General features: G+C 43.0%; 1 protein-coding gene and 1 long non-coding RNA gene across 4 annotated transcripts; one reads left to right on the top strand and one right to left on the bottom strand.

Moving 5' to 3' along the window:
* The first annotated feature begins 1,383 nt into the window (after window positions 1-1,383).
* LOC107384332 (hexokinase-4) lies at window positions 1,384-13,826 on the top strand. 3 transcript variants are annotated; one of them, XM_054748922.2, is made up of 12 exons: window positions 1,384-1,526; window positions 2,240-2,386; window positions 3,960-4,056; window positions 8,413-8,575; window positions 9,590-9,732; window positions 10,096-10,215; window positions 10,285-10,380; window positions 10,457-10,565; window positions 12,461-12,662; window positions 12,818-12,973; window positions 13,038-13,271; window positions 13,534-13,826. In XM_054748922.2, exons 3-12 carry the CDS (start codon window positions 4,003-4,005, stop codon window positions 13,700-13,702), a joined length of 1,446 nt encoding a protein of 481 aa, XP_054604897.2. In that variant the 5' UTR covers window positions 1,384-1,526; window positions 2,240-2,386; window positions 3,960-4,002; the 3' UTR covers window positions 13,703-13,826. The 3 variants fall into 3 exon arrangements, with proteins under 3 accessions (XP_054604897.2, XP_015813036.3, XP_015813034.3); XM_015957550.3 differs by lacking the exon at window positions 2,240-2,386 and having other exon boundaries at window positions 1,400-1,526; XM_015957548.3 differs by lacking the exons at window positions 1,384-1,526; window positions 2,240-2,386; window positions 3,960-4,056 and adding an exon at window positions 6,814-7,227.
* A 5,274-nt stretch (window positions 13,827-19,100) lies between these two features.
* On the bottom strand, window positions 19,101-19,644 carry LOC139072304 (uncharacterized). Its single transcript, XR_011521843.1, has 2 exons — window positions 19,540-19,644; window positions 19,101-19,185 (listed from the first exon to the last, which is right to left on the bottom strand). It is a non-coding gene; the product is annotated as an uncharacterized lncRNA (long non-coding RNA).
* Window positions 19,645-22,161: the final 2,517 nt, after the last annotated feature.

The raw sequence follows: 22,161 nt of genomic DNA on the forward strand, positions 1-22,161 counted from the left end.
CAGGCTATCAGCTAAGAACTAAAGATCCAAAAGACCGCAGCTTGCCAGAGGTCACCGCATGTTTCAAAAATCAGGATTTTTGACTGTTCTTCATGCTCCAGATAGCTCAGGATGCAGCAGGAGGTGGTGCAAAACCAGAGATCAGATCAGATGATTCTCAGCAACTGCGCCCCCCACCAGGAAATAATCAGCAAGCACACACACACACCTTGACTAAACAGCATACACCACCGACTACACCCCCTCTTCTCACCGGCTCTCAAGGGCTCTGTCTCATTCAGGACCGCGGACAGCGACGCGCCAACGCAGTTCGGGCTGACTCATCACCTCCAGAATCTCCCACCCGAACCCCAGGTCCAGATAACAACAGCAATAAAATTAACAGAACCAAATAAAATGGCCTTAGAGGACTAAAGCAGACCCGACAAGATACACGGATGAAACGATTAGTTTCCTTTACCGGATTAACGTGTGCGAGGAAAAGCATCAGATGAAAGGTCCTTGCGTGTCCGCTGCGTGCTGCACGTCTGTTTCCCCCTCACACCCAGTCCTTTCTCAGTTTACACCGCTGAAAATATCAATAATGTCATCTGCAGACTCTGGGAGATGCCCGGTTCAGCTGTGAGAAGTCCAGGGCAGGAGGATGCTTCTGAGAAAAAAAAATTATGAACCTCACTGGGTGGCGGGAATGGATGGATGCTGCTATAGCATCACCAAGCTACTGCCTGGCCCTGCCCCTGGTGGGTGGGCACCCTGTCAAACTGGGTGGGCCTGGGTGGGTACAGGCCCACCCTTAGCTCCGCCCCTGGATGAAGGTACTAATCCTGATTCTTCTGATGAAGGTACTAATCCTGATGCTAATTCTGAATGCTTCATTTATATAATACTGCAAGGCTGCAGCTCTGGGGTAGAATTTGCAGCACAAGAAAAAACGCAGAAACTGGGTGCAGACGTGATCTCTCACAGGAAAACAGACCATAAAATTAGCTGTAAAGACAAGTAAAATAAAATAAAAACTGCACATGAAACATACTAAAACCCAGCGGTAAGATGTTCTTGTAATGTTCAAAGTTCTTGGTTTTAAAACGTGTGATGTTACATCAGAACCTGCTTCCTCCTCACGCGCCTTTACGCGCAGATTTACCTGCCGCCTGCGACACTCCGCTCCATCTCGGACTCTTTCCCTTTCCACCCAGGGCACCCCGCCGGGTGCTTCCTCTCCAGCCTCAGACCTGGTTTCTGGTTTCGGTTTGTTGAAATGAAGCCATCTGTTTGCGTGCGTGGCGCCGCGCGTATAACGCGTGTGCCGGTGCGCGCGTCTCGTTGATCCTGTTGCAACATGATGATGTGTGAAGGAGTGGGAGTTAACTTGGCTCTCAACTCATTCTTTATTCGTCAAGGAAGTTAGATCCCGTCTGTCGGAGCACTGTCCTCATCCTCTCGGTCTCTAACTGTAATCAGTCTCTAACTGGGTCTGAAACCTGAGTCGACATTCTCACAGCCTGAGCAGCTGCTTCCTGTGGCAGGTGAGGGGAAAACTTGTTTAACTTGTTTAATTTAAATTAAAACAGTAAGGGCACATTTAAATATATCCAGTCAACCATCCAGTTTGTTACCACGGGTATTACAAACCATTTGTGTATTTATTCTAAGCCCCTGAACCTTGATGCTGTCATTCACAGCCACACTTGACCAGTGAGTAGTTAGTACACTACCTTTTGGCCAAGTAGAGCCCCTTTTGCGTAACTAGCTGGGTGATCCAAGACCTAACTAGTAGATCCTGGCGTCATTTAACAAGTTAACTATACCAATTAAGTGCCAGTAGGCATTAATTATTGGGCTCAACAAAGTACAACAAAGTCTTATTATCAGGGTTAAATGATCAAATGACTTACCATAATATATGTAAGACAAAACAGGTTTGTGTAGCCGTTTGTGGGCGGATTCTAAGTCAGCTGACTCATTGTAGTTCTATCTGACTCATTGTAGTTCTTTAGATAGATAGATAGATAGATAGATAGATAGATAGATAGATAGATAGATAGATAAACTTTATTGTCCACCTCGATTTGAGGCAGAAATTCACCTTTGACATAGCTCACCTTACAATACAATTCATATCGCATTCACACAAATACATAAAAAGACAATTAAAGGGTATTAGAATGTTATCGTCGTAAAAAAATAAAACTAAGAATTCAAAATTGTAATTGCGGTGGGAACAAATGATTTCTTATAGACACCTTTCTTGGCCAGTGGAACCCTGAACCTCCTTCCTGACGGAAGTAACTGAAAATGTGGGTTCATGGATGGGTTGAGTCTGCACTGATCAGGGTAGCCGTCCTGTGCGCTGCTCGCTCGTGAAGAACAGGAAGTGGGATCTGAGGTGAACCTGTAATTTTGCTGCCTAATTTAACAATACAAGAGAGTTGTTTTGTTTTTAACTGTAAGAAAGTTATACCGAGCTGTAATATTGAACGTTAGAATGGATTCAATCAGTGATTTATATACAATTGTTGGGATGTCCTTGTTCACATTGAGTGCTCTTAGCTTCCTTAGCAGGTGGAGTCTTTGCAGCGCTTTCTTGTAGACACCGTTGCTGTGATTTGCAAAGGACAGGTGGCCATCAATTTCTGTTCCCAGATACCGGAATGACTGAACCTGCTCCTCAGGCTGACCCTGTATGCTGAGGGGTTCGATCAGGGATGTGCCTGCCTCACTGGCTGCCCCACAGCACATTTCTTTAGTTTTTGAGATATTCAGCCCTAGGTGAAAGTCTTCAAATGTCATGTCGTCTGCATACTTATACAGGGCCATTCTCTCACTATGGTACCGGAGTGTTTTATCAAGGGCAGGGTCGATGCAGCTAGCTATCAGGAGATGTTGGAGCACTTCATGCTTCCATCTGCTGAAAAGCTTTATGGAGATGAAGATTTCATTTTTCAGCACGACCTGGCACCTGCTCACAGTGCCAAAACCACTGGTAAATGGTTTACTGACCATGGTATTACTGTGCTCAATTGGCCTGCCAACTCTCCTGACCTGAACCCCGTAGAGAATGTGTGGGATATTGTGAAGAGAAAGTTGAGAGACGCAAGACCCAACACTCTGGATGAGCTTAAGGCCGCTATCGAAGCATCCTGGGCCTCCATAACACCTCAGCAGTGCCACAAGCTGATTGCCTCCATGCCACGCCACACTGAAGCAGTCATTTCTGCAAAAGGATTCCCGACCAAGTATTGAGTGCATAACTGAACATAATTATTAGAAGGTTGACATTTTTTTGTATTAAAACACTTTTCTTTCATTGGTCAGATGAAATATGCTAATTTTTTTAGATAGGAATTTTGGTTTTCATGAGCTGTACGCCAAAATCATCAATATTAGAAACAATAAAAGGCTTGAACTACTTCAGTCGTGTAGAATGACTCTAATATATATATGAAAGTCTAATATTTTGGGGCAGCAGTAGCTCAGGTGGTAGAGCGGATTGCCTCATGATCGGAGGGTCATGGGTTCGAATACCAGCTCCCGCCAGGGGTATCCTGCTGTTGTGTCCTTGGGCAAGACACTTCACCCAACTTGCCTGTGTTGGTGGTGGTGAGAGGGGCCGATGGCGCCAAATGGCAGCCTCGCCTCTGTCAGACCTCCCCAGGGTGGCTGTGGCTACAAGTAGCTTACCATCACTAGCAGTGTGTGAATGTGAGAGTGTGTGAAAGCGTCTTTGGGTGTCTAGAAAAGCGCTATATAAGTTCAATGCATTATTATTATTATATTTATCAGTACATTACAGACAATAATGAACTTCATCACAATATGCAAATTTTTTTTGAAAGACCTGTGTTAACTAGTGAGACTAACCGTTTACAACTATTCGACAAAAGACTTGAATTATATTCACTATGTAAACAAAAAAGTCAGATTTAGTCATTTTTGTCAACTTTGATTTTTTTTTCCAGATAAACATCAAAAACAGCAAATTTGAGTCAAATAAAACCCAAAATGAGCAAGAAAAGAAAACTGAAGGCTGAGATCCCGTCTGATATATCCGATAAGGTAAGAAATAATCACCACAATTAACACTGCATAACTAATGTGTTAGCCGTGCTATGCTAATAACCACTTTCTTGTTTAGCCATAGCACGTTAGCATGCTAAAAGTTGGTAATGTACATGTTTTAAAGTGTTTCTGTGAAAAAGATCATTTTTAAATAAAACTAGTTTAAATTAATACAACACTGAAAAAAAATCTGGTAGCTTTGATCTTGGCTGCAGTCGCCCTAGCCATTAGCTCATCAATCCAGTCATTTGGGAGATCCAATTAGTGCCACTGAGACAAAATCAATAAATAAATTAAATAAATAAATAAATAAAAAGAGAGAAAGCCTCCAGAGGAGGCGAACCTTGTTCTTCAGAACCTGACTTTATTCTGTTATTATGGTACTCGAGAGTTCTGGGAACTCTGAAAACTTCTTTCATTCCTTCACAATAAGAGCCTCAAACCTACCTCAAAACATCTGAAACTAGTTGACATGATATTTGTAAATTTTGCATGGAAACATTTAAAAATGGCTGAAAACCCCCTTAAACTAGTTTCTAATAAAATAATATACAGAATATTTTTATTCCAGAAACTCACTGTGCAAAAATAATTGATCATTACAACTGAATTGCTGTCTGCTAATGAGAAAAATTCCCCAAATCAGTTGTGCAAATTTCCTTACATTTGTTTTAAATGTCTAAAGTGAAATGACATTTTTATAATTCATCGGCTATAATTAGTGTTTGAACTGACTTTTATGTAGTTACAGAAATAAAACGAAACGCGTTCAGGGTTTTCTTTAAAAAAACAAAGCAGTAAAAAGACAAAACAAGCATGAATCACAAAGATCTTAACATCTAGCAGGTCATTTCAAACATTTGTCCTTTTGTGTTGCAGCAAAAATAAACAAGAAGTGATTCTGTTATGCTTCAGTCGAGAGACCAAGGTCATGTTGCGGGAATGAACATTTCAGGGAAGTTTTTCACTGATTTGCACGGGAGTTCAGCTGTAATTTCACTTCCACTTATCAGACGTGAGACACGAGCAAGCACGTCTCTGGAAAAACAACAGGAGCAGAGTACGTTCACCACCCCGGATCGGATCCTGGATCTTAGGAAAAGTTTTATTCTTGAGCACAACATAGCCAGATTTATCTGTTCGTGTGGAGATTTTTACTCTTCCTGTCTCTGATTTTTGTCATCAGCTTTTGTGTTTATGACATCATTAACATTTACTCGTCCACCTTTCCTTTATTTCCTCCAACCTTTGTCCCGTGTACGATGTGTTGAAGCTTTTCAAGAGTTTAAGATGCGGCAAAAAATTAATAAGTGTGATTGTATGAATATCATACACACGTTTAAACCTGGAATTTAAAACCCCGAGTTCTCAGGATGGAGCCGCCAGACATCAGGAACTAAAATAAAAAACAAATAAGCTCGACTTCTAGGATGTTTGGGAGAAAATGACTCAGTTCAGCAAAGATGCTGTTCATTTTCACACCAATCTGGATTACGGCTTCACAATCAATGAACATTTTGTGCAAGCAGTGTCAAAAATGACTTTTTCACAGAAGACACCATCTAGAGCAGGGGTGTCAAACTCATTTTAGCTCAGGGGCCACACTGAGGGAAATCTAGTCCCAAGTGGGCCGGACCGGTAAATAAAAAAAAAACTTCAGATTGTTTTCCTTGTTTTAATACAATCAATATAAAACAAGGCTGGAGCCTGGGGACAGTGTAGTACAAGTACAACACCTGAAGTGTACTTGAAAATATGAAAAAAATAAATAAAAAAATCAATCAATAAAAAAAGCATTCCTTAGTGATTCAAAGAGCTTACAGATCACATGGCAAGATCAGTTTCATGCAGCACTTAAAGTATATTTGACTCATTTTACTTTACATCTTTTAGCTTTCACCAGCACATCACTATCAGAAGTCACATCCTGAGTGGTGGCCAACTTCAGGATGTGATTCAAGTTCTTGTGTGAGCCTTGAGCGCAGCTTGGTTTCATTTATACTCGTTACAGAGAAAACTTGCTCACAAAGACAAATTTATTTTCACTCTACATTGTAAAGTATGAAAATAAAGTTTACACAACCATCTCGCGGGCCGGATTTAACCTGTTTGTGGGCCGGATCCGGCCTGCGGGCCGCATGTTTGACACCCCTGGTGTAGAGGCTGACAAATGTAACACACCTCAAGTCGCTCACTACTTTACAGCACTGTTACAGCTGGAAGCAACACCTCTCGTTCCTCTCCAGCCGACCAACAGAGCTAAAACACGCTGTTTCACAAGAGAGAGAAAACTGTGCATGTGTACTTCTGCAAACCTGCATGCGCGCTCAGTGACCGACATCTGTGCAGAAGCAGATGTCCAACACTAGTAGTCGATGCTGAGTGGCGCTCTATTCAACTGGCACGGAGCTTTACAGGACAGGAAGCTTAGAAAAAGAAACGTGACCCACATTACACAAACATCTCATTGCATCACTTTTACAGATTTCTAAAAGGAATCATGCAGAATTGCTGCAGGATTTGTGAGTCGATGTAAATTCCCGTTCCTGCTGCTGAATCTGTGAACAGAAGCAGATTTAAGAGATTCTGTTTGTCTGCTGAGTAGTTTGTCTTCTTCTTCCTCCCTGGCTTTAATGACAGATTGCTAACATCTAGAGGTGCTCACCACCACCTACTGTGTGAGCAACATCTCGTCACCGTACTAAATCTCCCTCCTCCTCTCTAGGCCCTGAGCGCTCCCCATCCGTTACCAGACTTCCTATCAAAGCTCGTCGTTTCCTTGTTTTTACTCTTTTTGAGGGTTTTTGTGGCTCCCCTCTCACCTGGTCTCACTCACTAATCTTCCCACCTGACCCACGTTAGTAATCACCTCTCTGGTCTTCACCTGCTTGCTGTCGGCTCTTTATTTGCGTTTGTTTGTCAGGTTGGTCACTTAGTCCCCATAACTTTCCTTTGTTTGGTTTTTGTTTGGGTTTATTCATCATGCCCTTCCATTTTTCATCCACCTGTCTCCTGCCTGTGCTCTGGTCCTCGCTCCATGACCATTTTCCTGACACGTTTTGTCCCCAATGTCTGAGAAGATCTGCTACAGAAACGCTCTTCTGTCACTTTTATAGACCTAAAGAACGCCTGGCTCCGAGGCCTGGACCTAGGCTTACTTTTCCTTCTGTAAGTTGTGAATTTCAGTTATTTCTCGGTCTTATTTTGGGTTTCAATCAGAATGATTAGAAATGAGATGTAAAATGTAAACTGGTGCAGTGGATAGAAATGTGACCTCCTGGTTGTTGGCTTTCAACGACGCTTAAGCTCAAAATTCTCTCTAGACGCTGAGATTATTCTTTTGTGACCTCACTAGACGTATGTTTAAAGCTCAAAAATATTCTCCATTCATGCTGATGAAGGTTCAGTCGTCCGGGTCATTTTAACCCGAAGGACTTTTTTGGTTTATTGGAGATGTTTGGCAAAAGAAACAAATCGTTGTGAAGAAATCAAACAAGTGGCCTTCATTTGAGCCCCTTTAGTTGCGTTTAATAGCTGGTCCAATTATGGTCCCACTATTAAACCCAAAGAGCTCAGTGGTGCTTCTAGAGCTAAAGAGCACTTTAGAAGCTGCAGTAGCTCAGGTTGTCAGAGGGTTGTCTGGTTGATTCCAGCAAAGAATGCTGCTGTTGTATCCTTGAGCAAGACCTAACGTGCGTGTGTGTGTCCTTACTCTGATAGGGGTCATATGAGTGTGGGTCTTTTAGACGGTAACTTTACTAGTTAAAATATTTATTATTTACATTGTCTATAGCTAATCAATTAAGCTCAAAACACTCACTAGTCAGCTAGTTGATGCTTTTTCTGCCTTAACCTGTTAACTAGTCTGACTAAAACATGGCTGCAGGTTCCTTTCCCTGCATCCTTTACTGAACCTAGAAGTCTAAATCTTATCTTTTTAAACCGCACCACTCACTTAAAATCTATAATAAAATGTAAAATACTCAGATAAGTCTAGAATGGCCAAGTGCAGTCTTTGATTTGTGTTCTGTAACATTTTCTCCATGTCACCACGACCTTGGCTGACTCTGGTGCAACAGTGTGCCAGTTGCTGGTTTTAGGAGATGAGAAGCTGCTGTTGACCATCTACAGGTCAGAGGAACCTCCTGTTAATGAGCTCGGAACAAAAACTCCTGGATTTAATAAGTTCTGAGAAAACGGAATTAGTGTTTGCAACTCGCGAGTTCTTAAAGGAATGCTGCCATCTGGTGGCCAAATGCAACATCTACCTCCTCCTGAGTGGAGCTCTGAGGGGTTTCTAAGCCTGAAGGTCTAAATCTCTGCTGGGTTTCATGTATGTGTTTGACTCTGCAGGTGGAGGAGACCCTGAAGCCTTTCATGCTCTCTATGAAGAAGCTGAGGGAGATCTCGTCTCGGTTCACTAAAGAAATGGATAACGGTCTGGATAAAAAGAAACATCAGAAGGCGGCTGTCAAGATGCTGCCAACCTTTGTGAGGGCGAAGCCGGACGGGTCGGGTAGGTAGGAGTGTTGCTACCACTCAGATCCTCCAGGAAGCGTCCGGCAGATGCGTCTCGCTGCAGAAATTCCCAAAATCAAAAGTTTTATCCGTTAAATGGCTCCTAGGAGTTAACACGTCTTGCCAGGAGGATTCTTTTAAGCTCATCCTGCATCTTTTAGACTTAAAATCTACATTCTTATGTTTACAAACTAGATTTTTGCCCCCTTACGTACAAAATGCACAAAATAGCAGTAAAACCTGAGATTTGGGGTAAATGTATTTTAATGTTATACATTTGTCACATTCATCCCCCTAAGCTGAGGATTTACACGGCCAAATGTAAACTGAAATGTTCCGATGTGCATTTTGAATCTTAATACATAAAGCTGCCTTTTAACATTTTAAACTAAACATTTAGCAGATTCTGACTGAAAACATGGAAGCGTCTCACTGACGCAAATGCAGGGTGAAGGTCTGACTTCCCCCGGAAGGAGGAACTGATCACTAATCTTTGTTCCTGTCGGGGTCGTCGCTGCATATTCACAAATGATTCACCTTTAAAACCTCCTGAGGTGATGGTCGGGAGTATCTTCACCCTGCTTTTATTTTGAAGGGTAACTTCCATTTTAAAGCGGTCTGGTTTGGGATGTTTGCTCAAAATGAAACCATACTTGATATATTTAGCAATTTGATCGATTCATAAGCCAAGAACGCACGAGGAAAAATTCAGTTTTTTTTAAGGAGGTAAATTCATTGTTCACCAGATTGCAGCATCTCCTTATTCAGAGGTTTGAATATTTTTGGATGCTAATGGTTCAAATGAAAGCGTTGGCAAATCATTGTACACTTGGGCTTCTGATTTGAACAAACTGGTTATAAGAAGTTTTGTCTTCATACATTCAGCTAAAGGACAAACTCTGAGGAGCAATATTCAAGCATCAAAGTCAGACGTTTTAGACAAATCTATAACAAGAGTGCTCTTGTATCCAAGTCACTAACCTTCAGATCTGCTGTTTGTTCCTCCTGACAGAGAGAGGAGACTTCCTGGCGTTGGATCTTGGCGGAACAAACTTCCGGGTGCTTCACATCAGAGTTGAGGATAAGAAAATTCTGAAGGTGGACAGTCAGATCTGCGCCATCCCGCAGGAAATCATGCAGGGAACCGGACATGAAGTAAGACACCATTTATAGGGGAAAGGGTCCAGCAGAGTGAGGAGCATATGGGAAAAATTCTGGAATGTTCCAAAAAGTGGGAAATGCACGTGGATGGGTCTGAAACCTGTAGTGACAAATGTTTGGCATGAAAAGGAACTTAAATTTTCCTGCAGAGACGCACGCGCGCGCACACACGCGCACACACACACGCGCACACACACTGAGCAAGGGTTCTTGCACTTGTAACAATTATCTGAATTTTCAAACCAAAAATGCAAAAACCATCAGGAAGACGTTAACACTGCAGGCAGATCTAAATCTAAATGTTAAACCTTCTTTCATCATAAAAGTTGTAAACGACTAAACCAAATTTCTCTCCAGCTGTTCGACCACCTCGCCAAGTGCCTCGGTGAGTTCCTGGAATCTCAGAAGCTGAAGGAACAGAAGCTTCCTCTGGGCTTCACATTCTCCTTCCCCTGTGAACAGACAGAAATCGATAAGGTCTTTTACACACACACACACACACCTGAAATATACTGAAGATTTAACCTTTGACCCATGTGTGCACAGAGCATTCTGATCCGCTGGACTAAAGGCTTCAGCTGCTCAGGGGTGGAGGGAAAGGATGTGGTGCAGTTACTGAAGGACGCCATTCACAAAAGAGGGGTCGGTCCATGAAACGCCTCTAGCATCTCGTGTAAACGTCAGGCATTCACTTCAGTCTCGTCTGCTTTCCCTTCAGGACTACGACATCAGCTCGGTTGTCATGGTGAACGATACGGTGGCCACCATGATGAGCTGCAACCAGCAGGAGCACGAGGACCCGGACTGCGAGATCGGCATGATCATTGGTCAGTTTTTAACTCTTTAAAGTTAAAGTCCCATTAGTTGTCACACACACAGGTGTGTGTGCGAAATTTGTTCTCCGCATTTGACCCATCACCTGGGGGAGCAGTGAGCTGCAGACAAGCTGCGCTCGGGAACCATTTGGTGGTTTAACCCCCCCAATCCAACCCCTTAATACTGAGTGTCAAGCAGGGAGGCATTGGGTCTCCTATTTTTTCAGTCTTTGGTACGACCCAACCAGGAATCGAACCCTGATCTCCCAGTCTCAGGGCGGACACTCTACCACTAGGCCACTAAGAAAGGTGTAACTGGTGTAGCTTTCCTGCAGCTTGTTCAGAATGCTGACAAGATTTTTGTTTTGAAGGCAAGAGAAAATCTGAATGCGTGACGCCAATTCTGGCTGCTCTTCGGATGTTTCGAGTTTGTTTTAAACCTTAATGCTATTTAAGGCTCTGAATGGGTCGGCTCCAGTCCATCTGGAGTGTTGCAGCTCGGGTGCTCCGCTCTGGGAGCCAGTTGCCTCCTGTGGCTCCTAGGGCTTGGTGGAGGACAAGAGGGGACGGGGAGTCCTCTGTAGCAGGACCGAAGCTCCAGTCCTGGAGGTCCGGTATCCGGCACGTTTTAGTGGTTTCTGATTCAGCACACTTGATTCACCTGTGCTGCAGCTCATCAGGCTCTGCAGAAGCCTGTTAATCACCTGCTGATTGAAATCAGGTGTGTTAAAACAAACATGCTGGATACCGGACCTCCAGGCCCGGAATTGAATACTCAAACCTTATCCGTTGAAACGGGGCTGAAGAGTCTGTCTTTTAACTCTGCGGGTTAGACGTTTCTGATCTTTTCTGATTTTATTCCGTCTTTATTTGTTTTAGTTCTGTTATCAGTTTAATTTGCAGCACTTGCCTCACGCCTGCAAGGTGTTGTATAAATGAAGGTGTTTCTACCTGAACGTAACACAATTCTGGATTTAAAGGTAAAAATCGTCTCTGGTTTCCTCCTGCAGACTGAACGATATTAGCCTGATTAATGGTTCTAAATAACCTGTCATGAACACTTTGTCTCTGTGGGTTCCTGTGATGGATCGCTCGCCTCTCCAGGCGGAAACCTGCCTCTCCTGCACTGACGGTAAAGCTTTGAACACTGAAAAAGCCAAACAGGCCGTCATGCACGAGCTTCTAACGGAGACGGGTTGAGAAACCAGTTAAAAACTGCTTTGGTCAAATCTGATGCGTTTCGCCCGACTTCACAATCAAAGCTGTTGGAGCGAATCTGGTAAATGTTTTAGCTGTGAAACATTCTTCATGCCTCTTAACTTTCTAATAGTGTTGCTACAAATATATTATGGAGATTAAAAAATGTATATAATTAGACTATTTATCTGTTTCGGACCGCAGACAACTATCGGACCGCCTGGTTCCACCGCACTTCCTTCGTCCTTCCTTATAACACACTTGTGTGTTTAGCAGAACACCATGCTGTGTACAGTTTTATTTATATGATCCATTAAAACGGGGCGCGTGAGCTGACCGAAGAGCTTCACAAGCAACAGTCATTTAAAACGAGAGGATCACCGCTGGTGAGGTCCTCCGCTCGGTATCAGGAGAAACAGCCGGCTGCTTCCACTTCAACTTTAGGACAAACTACCAGAGTCCCAAAAAGCAAAACACCATCTGAAGTCGAACGAGACATTTGGACCTAGAAAACAGTGACTGGTGTTTAGCGCCCCCTCGTTTCCTTCAGCAATGCGGGTTTTGAGTTCTGATGGGTGTGGAACCAGGGTGAGCGTTTCGTGATTGTGTTGGTGTTCCAAACCTTGTTCGCAGAATCGCCACAACATGCAATCTCTGATGTTTGGGTTTATGTAGTTTGGATCTTCAAATGTACACTTCTTCCTCTGCAGGAACGGGAACCAACGCCTGCTACATGGAGGACATGAAGAACGTAAAGCGCTGTGAGGAAACCGAAGGCCAGATGTGCATCAACACTGAGTGGGGTGGCTTTGGGGACAAAAGCCCCCTCAGTGACCCAGGCGCCCTTGATGACATCCTGACGGACTTTGACAAAGAGGTGGACGAGACGTCCATCAACCCTGGAGTCCACATGTAAGCCCAGTCTCAACTCGACAGGACTGAATCGCTGTTGAAGCTGCTGCCATCAGTAGCTGAAACCTTAAAAATCCAGGAGCAGGTGCTGGGCCTCTAGAGGGCAGCAGAGTCGAATCTGTTGAAGGTTTCTTTGCTCTGATTGTGTCCTGTAGATTTGAGAAGATGATCAGCGGCATGTATTTAGGAGAAATCGTCCGTCTGGTGTTGGTGGAGCTGACAAACAACAACTTGCTGTTCGAAGGAAAAGTGACTGTCCGTCTGGATACTAAACACACGTTTGAGACAAAGCACATGTCTTTTATTGAAGGGTAAGTCTTAAACATGGCGCCGTTTAGACAAAACTTCGGTTTTAATGTCATTTCTTTGGTCTAGGGCTAGAGTGGACCAGGAAGTCATCGATACGATTCAGGACCTACTGAAGGTGCGATGTAGTGAGGATGATGCTCGTGTGGTGAGTTTGGTCTGTGACACCATCTCCTCTCGATCGGCACACCTCTGTGCTGCAGCCCTGGCAGCCATCGCCAACCGGATTCGTCTCAACAAAGCCAAGGACAACCTGAAGACTGCTGTGGGAGTGGATGGCACAGTGTACAAGAAGCATCCCAAGTAAGATGCTCCTATTGGAGTCATTTGATCCATAAATCCTGAAACTTTCTGCAGGGATTTCACACTATTTTAAATCCAGCTGTTGGAGAATTTGGCACCAAGTGGCTTCAGGAGTCGGGACTAAAATGGGGCCTAGTATATTTTGGGAAGCGCCTGACATGTCAAATCCTTGAGTTTTTAATTTGAAAGTTTCTCTGGAGCCACATTGGACCTCCACAAACCTCAATTCCTCTCTTGCATCTTTTTTTTTTCTTTTTTCCAGTTTTAGGCATAAACTCGAGGATGCTGTGGCATTCCTCGCCCCGGAATGTGACCTCAAATTCTACATCTCTGAGGATGGCAGCGGGAAAGGCGCTGCCATGGTAACGGCTGTGGCGCAGCGGCAGCCTCACTCACGGCTAATGAACGGGAACGGAGAAGAGGACAGATGAGTTTACGCTTGGAGGACGTTGATCTGTAGTCTTAAACATTGGAAAGCTTGTTTTTATCAGCCAAGAATAAATAATGCAAAAGAATAATGTCTGACGAATAAAAATAGTTTACTTTTAAATAATACTTTCCATTTTGTGTTTCTCTTTTGATGGTTGCAGATTATTCTCAAAGTTGCAATTTTATCCAGGATGTCTTATTTTTTAAGTGGAACAGTTTAAAGTAAATTAGTTGGACAAATTAAAACATGTTCGTAATCCTTTTTGATCAGTAAATGAACTAAATTCTCTTCACATTTAAGCTCTATTTTAAGTAAGATTGTGCTTTACTCTTTATTTCTAGAGCACATTAAAGCACCACTTGAATTTTACTTCAGATTTATTTTACAAGAAAACTAAAATGTCAAAAGGTGGTGTAACTGGACAGAAGCGGGTCTCATAACTAAATAGGCGTAAGGGATTGTGCCTGTCAGAGGGGGTGTGACTTCAGAAGTGAGGAGGGGGATCTTGCCGTCTGGGTTGGTGGGTCGCTTTGCTCAGCATTGGGTGGGGGAGCCTGCTCATCAGCACCCCAGCAGAAAGGGTCGAACTCTGGGAACTGGTGATGGTTGTTCCCTTTATGCAGCAGTACCGGGACCAGAGTGAATAGGGTGTGTATGGGGAGCATGAGTGGGTGTCCGGCGTGCATTTTTGTAAGTCTTTGGGTGCATGTGCATGTGTGAGCATGAGGGAGGGAGTGTGTGACTGTGTTTGTGTATGACTGTATATGTCAGGTGGGGCCTTTGACTCCTCCCTTCTCCTGGGACTTTTGATGATATAGATCTTCGTCTCCCCCTCCCTGCTACACCTGGTGTGGAGTGCGGTGCCTTGGTCTGCCTGATTGTTCGTGGCTCCCGGGTCAGGGGGTTTAAGCTTTTTAGTGTCTGCCTGATTAATGGGATCCGGGTCCCTGGGCTCTGTTGGGTCGGTCCTGGGTCGCTGGGTTCTGGGCTCGGCCGGCTTGGGGGTGGGAGGCTGCGGGCGGGCCTGTGGGCTTGGCGCCGATATCTCCTGGGACTCTGCCGGCTGCTGGTTGTGGCCCCCCGGGGCGATCCTCTGCCCCTCTCGAGGGGGGGCAGGGGCTTTTCTGGTCGCGGTCTCCCTGGGGTCCCTCTGATTCCACTCTGGGGCAGCTCCTGGATCTGTGGGACTTGGAGCTGCTTCCATCTCCTACGCATCGTTAGGGTGCAGGTCTGTGGTCCCTCACACTCTCTGTTGGACGCTCCTATAGAGAAACCTTACATAAACAAGTGCGTGTACACACACAGGTGCTCACATGGTGCTCTCATAAGTATGGACTTGGGCACGTTCAACACAGGTCTTAAGGCTGTGGTTGGCACTTAATGCACTGTGATTTATTATTGTGATTGTTCAGTTAAACAATGTTGATTTTATATTTATTCATCAAGTTGACATGGTGATAACTTGCTCCTGATGTATTGTGTCCCTTTTTTTTCTCCTTCTGCAGGTCTAGAAGCACTCTTGTTCATCATTGATTGCTTTTGTGGACCCCCCCCTTCGTTTCTCTTTCACCTCTGTCTCCGTGTCTGGTCGGAATTACAAACATTCAAAAAAACAATAACAATAAAGTTTTAAGTATCAGGCGTGACATTAAAAGCAGACGCTTTGATGCTCCACCTGAGAGTAAATCTGTAAAGCTTGTTATCAGCATTAAGACATCAATTCTGTTTGCTTCACAGCCAGACAGGACACGGTAAAAAAAAATTTTTTTTTTTTTAAAGAATTTATAATTAGTGGCACAGATATGTGGTGTACAGGTGTGCATGGACACTCCATACATATGGGTGATGTAGGGTTTCATTCACCAGATTCACCCCTGGTTATAAATGAGGTACATCATTTGTACATTATTATTCTACAATTTATGACATTTAAATCCTCCTCAACTTATCCAGAGTCGGCTCACGGGGGCAGAGCCTAAGCTGTGAGGTCCAGACTTTCCTCTCCCCAGCCACTTGGGCCAGCTCCTCAGGGCATAAGTCCAGCCAAGAAACAAATAGTCCCTCCAGCTTGTCCTAGATCCTCCAACCCCCACACCAACATCTTATAATCCTTATTGCCAAAACTGAGCCAAGAATGCTAATAATAAAAAGTAATTTCTTTCTTTGTATCGAAGTTAAAAAGGTTCAAATACATGTAAACGTAGATTTTTACATTTTCAATAAACACTTTTACTACGTATATGCATGAAGTACATGTCCCAAACATACAAATGGCTAAAAAAGTTCTAAAGCTCTGACTGTTGACAACAGAATCTGACAGAAAACTACACACACACACACACACACACACACAAAGCAAAAACTATATTTCTATTAAAGATAATGAATCCTTTTACGTCATTAGAAGGCTTCAGCTGGAAGGCGCAGACATACTGACTGGTGTGTTTACCCATTCATCAATCACCTGCTGACATCGTTGTCATGGAAATGCAGAGCAGCAACATTCTCTGACCACAAATAGCTCTTATCACAGATCGCTTCCCCACATCAGAGCAAACTGATCTAACGGCCTCGAGTCCAAATATTAACTTTCTTGTTTTTGTAGGAAACCTGATTTCTCTGTCTCGTATTTTTCCATCATGTGTGTAAAGCCATGCTTCCATCCCTTTTCAGCATTTTACCTAAATGTCTGACAACTGGATGTTGGACCAACAAGCAGGTAAACAAACCATCTAGACACTAATCTATTTAAATTTCCCTTCATTCTTTCTATTACAATTAATTCAGATGATTAAAAACCAAAAACTGAAATCGGCTAAACACAGTCCAAACAGTCTTGTGTCTTGCCAACCACAGAGCTCCTATTGGTGTGATGGGCGGGATGATGCAATGGAGCAACACAACAGAATTGGTGGCATTGGACTATTCAGACTTGGGTCAAGGACAGATAGAGGTACATAACTCCTTTGTTTTGGAAAGGATGTGTTTGTGTCTCCTTCAACACTGTATGGTGGATGGCCCCTCTGACTGACATCTGTAGCAGTTAGTACGTCCTAAGGCTTTTCAAGACCCAGCGGATACCCTGTAATAAACAATTCACATTTGTAAACAAAAATAAAATTCAACAGGTTAATACGGGACTGATTTTATATAGATATTTTTATTATATATACGTTTAATCTTTATTAATCATTTTTTCGAGCAAACTAAAAAGCCTGCCAAAATTCTCCCTTCTCTCCTGTGCCCTCTGCTGCTCTGCCTCCCTCTGCAGCTTCAAGTCCTCCCTGATCAGCTCCAGAAGCTGGTCATCGCTGTCACCTTCTCCTTTTTCTTCCACCTGGCTGACTTCCTCCTGGCTGAGCATCTTCATCCTCACTCTCCTCCCTTTCCTCCACTGCTGTACTTGGCCCTGGAGTGTCCTCACGGATAGAGGCAATTAGGACAGGCGGACTGGTTGAGGGTCTCTGTCCTAGTACCTCATCCATGAGGTCAAACCAGGGCCAAGTAGCAGCAGTGGGCTTCCCACTAACCCCCTCTCCTGACCCTGGATACTTGCAATCCTAGATTAAAAAAAAAAAAGTCAGTTTACACAAATAACTACAAACCTGTTTAACCTTTTTAGATTCAGCATGTATGCATGTTATATTTTTCCACACACATCTACATACTTTATATTTTTTCTTTAAATTATCCCTTTTTTTTTACTGGATGGGGGTCACCTTTCCCTGGATGGCCATTTTCTCCAGAATAGTCCTAACATGTAAGAAAAGAAACAGGAAGAGAAAAGATAGATGAGGACAACGGGTTATTCCTTTCATATTTTCACAGAAACAACTAAACTCAAACGAAACTTAACTAAGCTTAATAAATTCCCTGGTTTTCTATTTTGTCCCTAAAATACAAACTTCTATTAAAATCAGGGGGAAATGTAGCGGGAGAAGTGCAACACCGAGCGGCCGCACATACGAGCCGAGACCGCAATACAAGCACTTTTACTGTAACATTTCAAACTAAAATAACGTTCATGTATCACAAAAAATCCTTAACCTAACAGTTTTCAAGTTTATACTGGCTGTGTCTCAATTCAGGATCTGCATCCTTCGTCAGCCGGTTACGTCACAGCGCCGCGACTAGGCTTGTCCCAATTCAAAGACTCCTTCAAATGCGGTCGACGAATCCGGCCTTCTTTTCGCCTGAATGAAGGATGGGTCCGGTGTATCCTTCAGTGGTTTACATTTCCCAAGATGCCTTGCGGGCCGGACGGTAGAACTTTTAAAGTAGTGGTAATGCCCCCCTCAGAGTCCTTCTCCACCCACGTATCAATTTTAAAAACTGCAACATTAGTAGGCGCTGCCTGGAGGACCGAGAGGGCGGAGCCGCGGCAGTGGCGAAGACGATGGCTAACTAGACGATGCTAGCTCCCTTCACTCTGAGCAGTTATTAGAAGTGGAGGACGTTTCTCCCCCTCCTTACCCAGACACTCGAGAAGAAAGGGACCAAGTCCATTTGGAGGAGACAAGCGGACCTGAGCCTTATTGTTTTGAGCTTGTGAGTTGCCTGAAACTAGCGGAACCGACCCAACAGAACCAGCTCTGAATGGTAAGTAGCTGTTAGCCATAGCATCAGATTATCTCCACGGCCCTAGAGAGCTAGTATTTAGCATGTTTTAGATTTATCTGCTTCAACACACCTGGTTTTAATCAGTAAAGAATAGCTGAGCTGCTTAACAGCTAATCTAACCTGATAAAGCAGGAAAACCACTGAAACGTGCTGGATAGCAGCTCTCCAGGAACCCTGGGCTCAAGTTACAGTCTGCTGCATAGAAAGTTATGAAACTACCCCATGAGAAAATTATTCTGTAATGTGTTCAGCCCACTAAAACTGCCCTGATTTCATTATTTATTTACTGATAACAACTGCTTTCTTGGTTGTAGGTGATCCTCTGGTGTCTGCAGCTGGTCTCTGGTGTCGTCAGGATCAGGAGCTTCCGGAAGAATGTGCCTTTCAATGACTCTTTCCCCCTTATTTGTTATATTAATTAAATAAATCTCAATTTATATATTTCCTGTTTTTGTTCATGTCCATAAATACTTAAACATGCTTGAAACTAAAACGAGCTTTTAACAGTGAGGTGCTAATTTAATTAATCACAATTGAGCTAGTTAAACATGCAACATTGTGGTAATTCAATTAATGTAATTTATAAATATCCATTAAAATATCAAAACTGGAATCTAAATGAGATATTTGGCAGCACAAAAACTTGTCAAACACAATATTTTTTATAATTGTGGGCAGACAGGAGACAGAGCTGATGGAGGTTCTCAGTCATCGAAGGATGGCTGAAGGCTTTCCAGGAACAGGAGATGTGGTGTTGTCTCTTCTCTCTCTATTCTGCCAGATGAGCTGATAGGTTACAGGTGTGTGAGGACATCCTCATGCTGTCATAACCAGATGACAGGAGTTATCAGGTGATCAGCCAGGCTAATGATGAGATGCAGAAAGAAAACAAATCCAGGACAGTGTACAATAATAACAATAATCTGTGGTGTTGCTCACCTTATGTGCTCTTATAGAGTATGAAAGTGTGCCTGCCTCATGGTGTAGAGTCCATGTTTTGCTGAGTGTCCTGCAATAATGAAGGTTATTAGTTAATTTACTTTTGATAGCAAAGAACAAAATATTTAATGTAAAAGTTATTTACCATCAGCTCACACGTCACCACCAAATGTCACACGGCCAGAATCAGTAGCCTCCTTCAAGATGTCATGATGTAAACACATACGTTTATTTAATTGTTAATATCTTAAAAATTCTGAAATGTTTTAATTTTTTTACCTTGAACAGTTCACTGAGCTTGCACTGTCACTGAGGTGGAAGCTGGAATCAACAGCAGACACCTCACATCTTGGTCTTTTCAGGGGGTGTGGCCGCTGCTCTGGGACTTTCTGGAAGATGAATTTCCATCATGGTCCCCGTGGGTCACCAGACACACTGCGGCTGTGAACGCCATTCTGGCTGGCTATGTAAAAACAAAGAAACAGCACATTTATAAATGTTTTAAAGAGCATAAAATCACATGTAACAATAATCTGTAAAACAAATTAAAACTAGAAGGTAATAATAAAATGTTTACATAGAAGATTATTAAAAATTATTCACCTTTGCTACGGGTAAGGCTTCACGTCAGCCTGGACAAGTGCATTCTTGCAGCTAAATCAGTCTGACAGCCAGTGTCTTGGGTAGATTTAGCCTGAAAAAAAAATAAATAGAAGCACATTGTTGTTGGAGTGTATAAAGTCAGATAATATACAAAATAAACTGTCCTATATAGGCGCTTTATAACATTCCTAGTGTGTGATCGTTGTTATAATGTAAAAGTCAGTCACATATGATGTGGAGAGCCTGAAATGCGACCTCCTGAACAGAATTCCTCACAGAACCGGGTCACAAGCTGGATTTCACGCTGTAATGCTGTCTGTCAACAAGTGCTGCGTCAGTTAGAGCCACTGTTGCAGAATTACCGACTGACTAGCTAAAGGAAGTGAACCACGTCTCTCAGACTTTGCATTTAGGAAGGGAATTGTCTTTGGAAGATGCTAAAACTTTTATTTACTGTAGCTTACTCACCTCAGACTGGAACCTGCCGTGGTGGGGGAGCAGAGTCGGTGGGCTGCATCTAAATCGCGGAAGAGCCACGGTGGGCACAGCCTCCCTCTTCAAACGGAGACGTGCAGAATCGCGGGTAAAATGCTGGTTGCAAACTACAGCACCAGGCGGGAGCTGAATGTTTTCCAGACACCGATTGCGCGCAACCACTGGCGCCTAATTTCTAAGTCCAGCGGAAAGGAGTAAAACCCCACAGAGCCACCGCAACCATACTACACTACACCATACTAACACGATATGGAGCACTAAACCCGAACTACTTTCCTAAACTACACTATCCAACAGCCAAGCTAACACTAAATAAGTATTTATAACACTAAAATCTATGGTAAAGACTAATGCTATATGCTAATGCTGAACTACCGCTAACCTCCTACACTCGCTTGCAAATCCAACTCCCAACTCGCCACAAGGTGTGGCCGAGACACTCGTTGCTTTTATAACTTTGACACAGAGCTGCTACGTAGTACTCTACTGGTTTACGTAGTATTTTACTCTTTATCCATTGGCTAAAGTGTATTCAAAATGACTCAAACTCTGTTTTAAGCTGAAGGTGGCGCTATACTGTGGTATTTAGGCAGAATTTTTAATTTTTAAAGAAAATGCACCAAAATGCTAAAATAATGAATACACACATTTAAAACACTATTAGACACTTATTTATGCAGTTCATCAGCAAAAAAAAGTTAATTTAGACGTTACTTGCTCTTTAAAAACAATGGCGGACAGTGAAGCGGGAGCTGTCGGAGAGGATTGCACATATAAATGTCAGTATAAACTTGAGAACTGTTAGGTTAAGGGCTTTTTGTGATACATGAACGTTATTTTAGTTAGAAATGTAACAGTAAAAGTGCTTGTATTGCGGTCTCGGCTCGTATGTTCGGCCGCTCGGTGTCGCACTTCTCCCGCTACGTTTTCCCCCTGATTTTAACAGGAGTTTGTATTTTACGGACAAAAGAGAAAACAAGGGACTTTATTAAGCTTAGGGCGGAGATGGACCACATGATAACTGGAGCAAAGTATTCGGCGTCTGTGGCATGGAGGTACAATAACATCTCATATTTTAAGTTTAGTTTTTTCTGCGAAAACATGAAAGGAATAACCCGTTGTCCTCTTTTCTCTGTCTTTTCTCTTCCTGTTATTTTCTTACATGTTTGTTAAGACTATTCTGGAGACGTAACCGGCCGACGAAGGATGCAGACCCTGAATTGAGACACAGCCAAAGTCTCTCTAAACCCACCCCTTTGCCTGCCTGCTCAACCGATGGATAGAGCATTTCTTAAGTCCGTACATCACATAGAAGCATTAAATGAACTTAAGAAGAAAAAAATCAAATAAAACAAGAAAATTCAAAAAAATATGGAGTTTGAGGAAAAGGCGTAACATTATTGCAATGCATTATTTTACCTTAATATTATTAAAATTAATGTATTATGAATATTATTAACTTAAATTTAACTAAAGCCCTCATAGCCCCACATCAATAAATGCAACAGTGGAATGTTTTCATGGGTTATTTCTTGGTGAGGTTTATTTAAAGGGTTAACCTACTCAGCGTTTTATCAGGACCTGCTGTCTGGGATGCTCCTCTGAGCTGCATCAATAAAAACAAGATGATCGAGCAACCCTTTGGGTTATGGGTTTGGGTTATGTAGTTCTTCCTGATTGGCGCAAGGCTCCTGCCATTAAAAACTTGGCACCTCGTGCTAAAAGCAGTCAATATTTTTATTTATTTCATGTTTGAGCCAAAAATAAGTTTTAGGAGCATATTATAGCACAAATGAGAATTCT

Source organism: Nothobranchius furzeri, chromosome 10 (genome assembly GCF_043380555.1).
Source record: "Nothobranchius furzeri strain GRZ-AD chromosome 10, NfurGRZ-RIMD1, whole genome shotgun sequence".
Classification (NCBI taxonomy): Eukaryota; Metazoa; Chordata; class Actinopteri; order Cyprinodontiformes; family Nothobranchiidae; genus Nothobranchius; species Nothobranchius furzeri.